The following is a 6,481-nucleotide window of genomic DNA, read 5'->3' as shown; positions in this document are numbered from 1 at the left end:
CCACTGTTTTGTAACATTTTGCAAAACATACACATAAACATCTCAGTTGCAGTATCTCTCTATTTAGGCAGTGATCTATCTTTTGATTCCTCTTAATGAACCTCACGATCTTAAACTCCCCATATTCCATTTGCCAGAACTTTTCCCCCTTACTCCCTATATCCCTTTCCTTTACAGAATGACAATGTACAAACACAATATGTCCTTCCGTGTATTCTCCACACCCTGTTGTTCGGAGATCTTTTCTGAACAACACCTCCTATTTGTATCGGAACTGCAACATCTGCATTAATCAAACCCCGACCTTTATCTCCATGGAAATTATTTCACATTGATCCATCTGAGAATCAGAATTGGGTTTACTATCACAGGCATATGTCATGAAATGTGTTGGTTTGTGGGAGCAGTACATTGAAATACATAATAAGAACTATAAATTACAATAAGAACTACATATAAAAAAGATAAACTAAATTAAATAACTATTGCAAAAAAAGGGAAAATACTGAGACAGTGTTCATGGGTTCATTATCCATTCAGAAATCTGATAGTGAAGGGAAAGAAGCTGTTCCTCAAGCACTGAGTTCTGCTCATGTGTAAAAGTCCAGATGCTGACACCAGGCAGATAATTTTTGTGACAGCATCTGCAAAATCAACATGTTTCTTCTTTTCTCAACACCTCTTTTAAAATATAAACTGGCAATCTCAGCATCATCTCTGAAGCCTATTGGATACAGTATTTGTTGGGTTGAGAGCATCAATATTTTGCATCTGAGGAGGCACTTCTATATTCACCATGTCCTATCCAAAATAGAAAGGGTTCAAACCCTCCACAGACAAACACATTTGCTAATGGCTGGTGCTCTGGAGCTAAACAACAAAGACTGCACATCATCTTAAAAGTTTCTTCCTCCAGGCTGTTAATCGGATCAACCATTGTACATAGCCGATCACTGCACTGCACTGTAGATGCTTTAAGCCACATTTTATAATGATGCTTACATCGCAGATGAATGTTGGTATGTACACTATATATTTGTGCACAGTTTATTCCATATTCGTCTTTTAACCTCTAGCTTTATTTTTTGTAATTATTAAATGTTGTTTTTGTTGCATGTTGTACCTCGACCAACAGCAAATTCCTAATACATGCAAATGTATATGGTGAATAAAGTTAATCCTTGGCCCTCGATTATCTCCAATTTCTGCAATTCTTGCCTCTGCTTCTGATAATACTCTTGTATTGGCAAGTCAACATCCTTCCTAAACCATTGTTGCTTCGAGTCAGACTGAGACAAATCACATTCTAAAGTTGTTTTTTTTTCCAAAAGATTATGATATCCAGCAGCAAGTGCACGTAAGACTATCATAAGTTTTTTTCTGACATTTTCCAAGTATTCTTCCAAACTCAATCCCTATTTTGCTATACTAGATTAGAAGAAAAAATACTCAGGTACTGTGTACTTCCCAGCAACCATGATATAATGCCATGTGAACATTTGGCTATTTTAGTAGGTTTTATTTAGATATTTTTGAGTCTAATCATGCCTGTAGTGATCCATCCTTGAATATTTCTGCCATTAAAACTATTAGCATTCAAATTCAGATTCATTTCTTTATCACATGTACAGCAAAACATACAGTGACACCTGTTGTTTGCGTTAACCATTCACAAAATTTAAGGATGTACTGGAACGCCCGCAAAACTTGCCACACATTCCTCAGCCAATATGGCATGCCCACCATATTCAGTTGAACACAAGCAACAGCAACAACAACACTGACAATTGCTTTCAATTTAATCTCTTCCAACCAATGGCACTGGGCATGTGTAGATTGGATCTAATGCCCAGCATGTATGATTCCATAATCACCTTTAACGTGTGTAATTTTCTTTCTGAATAGTTGAGGCTATATCTGCTCTGAACAGCATTTAGTTGCATGTTTTTGGCAATGTGTTACATATGCCACGACTCTGGCAGACCACATTAAATTAATTGGACCTTTGCACAATATTTGAAACATCCATGCTGAAAACATACAGTCCCATCCAAAAACCTAATTTTCAACTTATATTCTATTTGTTACCCCAAACTAGCATTCAACAGGAACACGTGCCTACTACAATCTGAAGTCAGGCTCTGGTGAACTCTGGTACTAATGTTACAAGTTTAAGAGCTTTGATGGTGTTTTCTTTTGTATAAGTGAAAAGGAATCATATTTCATTGGGCTCTTATGTCCATGTAAAATCTTGCGTTGAACATTGACTATTTCTCTCCGAAGGTATTTTCAGCATTTCCAGATTTTGTTTCAGATTTTCAGAAACTGCATAAAAAAGATCACTTGACTTGTTTTGAGAAGTCACTTCTTTCTCAGTGTGGAAGCAATTCATTTATATTTCCAGACCAGGTCGGATGTTGGTGGTCCCAGGCCTGAACGTAGATCTTTGATTTAAATTGCAACTGCAGCAGCCAGATGATGCTAAACAATGATTGGTGTTTTTCATATTACAGTCAGTTGAGCAGAGCCCAGTGGGTAACATGCATACTATCAACCATTTAGCTGAAACACCATCAGCCTGTAGCAATTACTTACTGCAGGAACTGCCACCGAATAATGTGAGGCAGGAGAAGGAAGGGGGGAGTCAAAAGCTGCACTGGTAGAAGCAGGGAGTGGAGTCAGTGAATGCTGCGGTCACGGGACTTTCTGCCAGGGAATCATAGAGGAAATCTAAAGACATGAAGACAGTGAAAGATGAAAGTGATGGAAATGCACTGAGTTGGTGGTGCTGAGTCAGAGTTAAGTGTGAAGTTCTGGACTGTATTAATACGGAACTGAATTAGCAGAAAAGCTGAATTTAAAATTGATGGGACCATGGAAAGCTCCCAGACGGTTGAGGGTGGGTAGATGGCAACCTGTAAACCACATAGTACTCACCTTTAGCCATTAAGTGCTTCTGGTCTGTGCTGAAAAAAGTCATACTTATTACAACTAACTTCTGAATGAAGTAAAAATTACAAATAATGACTGGTGCAGGGCAGTTCTGGAGAAAGAAACATTGAAATAATGATTATGGAGTGCCATCTATCAGCTAAACTGAACATAGCAAACTTCAATCATTGTTTTATTTTGTCAACTAGTTAAGACGAAAGCTGAATGTGAATTGTGCTAAATGTACCAAAATTAGAGAATCATTTTTAGGCTATGTAGCAGATAGTATAGCTGCTTCACAGTTTCAGTTTCGACCTTGACCTCCAGTCTGTGTGGATTTAGCATATTCTCCCTGTAACTGTGTTGTTTCCCACTGCGTAAGTGGATTTCCCTCACAGCCTAAAGCCATACCAGTGAGTAATGTGGACACTGTAAATTAACCGTCAGTACAGATAAAGGAGTTTAAAGATTAATGGGGGGGGGGAGAGAGAGAATGTGTTTGTGTGTGTCATCAGGTCAGGTGACAACTATGGAATGAGAAGCTGTTAATGTTTCAAGTTAAAGATATTTCAATGGGAACAATGGCAAAGTTGTGAGTAGATCAAGCAAAGGGAATACCTCTGGTAGTGTTATAGAAGAATTACAGAGAGGGGATCATTCAACGTAAAGTGTCAGTGTCAATGCCAATTCTCCACCAGAACATTTAGCTAATTGCACCTCCTGCCCCATGCTTTTTTTTTGCATTTTTCGCCTGCATTTATTTATCCCATTATTGTTGAAGCCACAGTGGAACCTGCCTTCGTCACACCCACAAGCTTTAGGTCCTAGATGCGACCACATGCTGTGTAACAAACTACTCCCTCATCTCATAAGGTGGGGCAGGGGGATACATGTGCACGTGTTGACAAGCACATTTAGTTTAAAGTTAAAGATGGAGATTAGAGAGGCAGATCACGACGAAAACAGCGAAGGACACATCGGAGTTGTAAGAAACCGTGTCTTTCAACTGGTGCTGGCGCGAGATGTGCGAGATAACTTCATCACCATGCAACCTCGACTTCACCCCCAGAGATATCCTCTTTGCTCAGCCCTCCATTTGAGTCTTGCTCCACAGAGGCTGCCTGCCCTGCTAACAGCCATCCGACACAATTCTATGCAAACAGTTCTCAAAGCTGATCAGGGAACTTCACCCTTCTTGTGCAATCTAAATGTAGGTGAGATGCTGCGATAGGTTTTCTCCCGTGGTTTTAGTCAATGAATTCACTCTTTGTGAGGGGCATCCTCAGCCCCGGGATTTCTGATGCTCTTGGAACAATTGAAAGCAAGGTGTAGAGAGTTTCGTAAACGAAAGTGCGGGCAACCACAAGCGCCGAGCAGGTGTTCCCAGCGAAGTACATCTCACTGTTTCTCCCAAGACCAAATAATCTGCTGGAGGAACAGAGGGGGAGGGAATGAGTCTTGAGGCAATGTTTTGACCCAGTGCATTTCGGCCACAGATGCTGCTCAACCTGCTGAGTTCCTCTTGTAGATAGTTTGTTGCTCCAGATACTAGAGTCTGCACTTTCTGTGTCTCCGGTCTCCCTTACTCCCGCTGCGCCCGGACCCATTAGCCGCAGCGCTGATCATGTGTCCAGGCGGCATTAAGCCTGTTCGGGTCGAAGCGGATCTGCTGCTTTAATCTGCCGCGACCTGGAGTCACTCTCACCTGGGCACAGGGTATTTGTTCTGGGCTCCTGTGGTGCCGCTTCGCCGTGCTGTCCCAGATCGCACAGTAGTAAACCCCCGCGTCCCCTTTCTCGATGTCCCTTATGTCCAGCACGCTTGCCTTATCCTTTTCCAAATTTTCGGCAACGAATCTGTCTGTTGAACCCTTGTCCCAAACTGCTTTTGAGTTGGCTTGGACATACAGGATGCGGTGTAAGCCGAGGCTCCTGACGTCTCGGTACCAATGTACTAAAGTGTTTCTAAAGTCGTCCGTGTTAATGTTGCAGCGAAAGCGAGCCGTCTTGCCTACGCCTCTGGTGATGGATATCTTGGACTGGAACACAGACTGGGAAAGGCAGCCACCTGTTTAATGAAGATCACAGTTACTTTGGGGCTCTGAGAGAAAATGAACCTTAAAATGAACCAAACTGAAAGTACTCACAGAAGCATGCCAGGAACACCGGCAGCGCCGCAGTCCCCACTCCCATGGCCAAACTCTGGCGCTTGGCGAAATGGACAAGATGAAATGGGTCGCTCGGGGAAATGAAGCGGGTTTCCGCTCCTCGTCGTCTTCACCAGTTGTGTCAGCTTTCGAGCGACTGCGATTGGCTGAAATATCTCAGTGCACGGAGAACGAGTTTCTTTTCGGTTCTAAACGCTGCTGCAAAAAGCAAAGATACAATTCTGTGTATCTTAATCAACGCAGTGGAACTCAGCTGGCCAGGAAGCATCGATGGAGGGAAATGAACAGTCAAGAGTCAACAGGCCTCTTGATGCAGGGTTTCAAGCTGAAACGGCGACAGTTCCCTCCGATGCAGATGCTGCCCGACCCAGCTGAGTTCCTTGGGTGACCGTTGAAAAGCAAGGCAGCTGTTTCCAATTGGCGCACAGCAAGAATCCGCAAGCATTGATGAGTGAAAGGACGAAATGCATTAGTTGGTGATTATTGCAGTGGTTGTTTCAATAAAACCACGGATCCCTTGTTCCCTGTGAATTATTCTACGTGAAGATTTAACACAAACAGCGTTCTTTCCCCCTAACTAGTCCGATTAACTAAAGCCGGTTGAAATTACTAAACCAAAATTTCCTTTATTTCATAGGTGGCTGATCCTCCGCTCCGTGGACACTGGCATCATCACCTCACTATCCAAATAAATCTCTCCGCTACCAGACCCACTACACCCGCCTTTCCACCCACACGCTAGGTCTGCTGTCTGTTTGAACGTGAGACCACTGCTGTGAAACACCTGGAAAGTCTGTGGATGTGTTGTACACTTTGTATTCTCCCTCTGATAAACTTCCCCTAAGGTGAAAAGGAGCAGTGTTTCCCAGAGTTTATGACGAATAATCTGTTCCCGGGCTCCCAGCCGAGTACAAGTTTCGATATTAACCGAAGTTACGACGACCAGTCTGCCATTTTCCATGATGAAGATAGAAGAGTTCGTCATCGAAACGTCGGTTATAATCGATAACTGTACCCGGCTGGAAGCCAGACAAGACTTTATTTCCATTAAGTTGATCCATCGCGCAGACAAAGATCCTGCTGGCAAACTTACCGGAGTTTTTTTGCGAATATAACGAGCGCAGGAGATAGAGAGGAATAGGCGGATGTTGAATTGCTGGATTTACGTAAAGTGTTCGATAAGGTGCCTCATAACAGCGAAATGAGTTTAAAGGAGACAGCTGTATAGAGCAGGCATCAGAGGAGCGGGCGACAGAATAGAGGGAGACAGAGTACGAGGGCTTTGGCTCACGGGGCGTCGACGATAACGGGTCGAGGCGAGGTACGTTACTTGTGCAGAATACGGACAGGAAGTATATGTGTGACGCCGGTTTTCTGTGCTCG

The 6,481-nt window shown here is 42.9% G+C and overlaps 1 gene segment (V, D, J or C); it reads right to left on the bottom strand.

Moving 5' to 3' along the window:
* Positions 1-4,537: 4,537 nt before the first annotated feature.
* LOC132403658 (immunoglobulin lambda variable 3-9-like) lies at positions 4,538-5,132 on the bottom strand. The segment is given in 2 exon segments: positions 4,538-4,998; positions 5,078-5,132. Coding segments are annotated over 2 exon segments (507 nt in total).
* Between the last annotated feature and the right edge of the window lie 1,349 nt (positions 5,133-6,481).

Source organism: Hypanus sabinus, chromosome 1 (genome assembly GCF_030144855.1).
Source record: "Hypanus sabinus isolate sHypSab1 chromosome 1, sHypSab1.hap1, whole genome shotgun sequence".
Taxonomy (NCBI): domain Eukaryota; kingdom Metazoa; phylum Chordata; class Chondrichthyes; order Myliobatiformes; family Dasyatidae; genus Hypanus; species Hypanus sabinus.
This window is presented reverse-complemented; position numbering and strand designations above follow the sequence as displayed.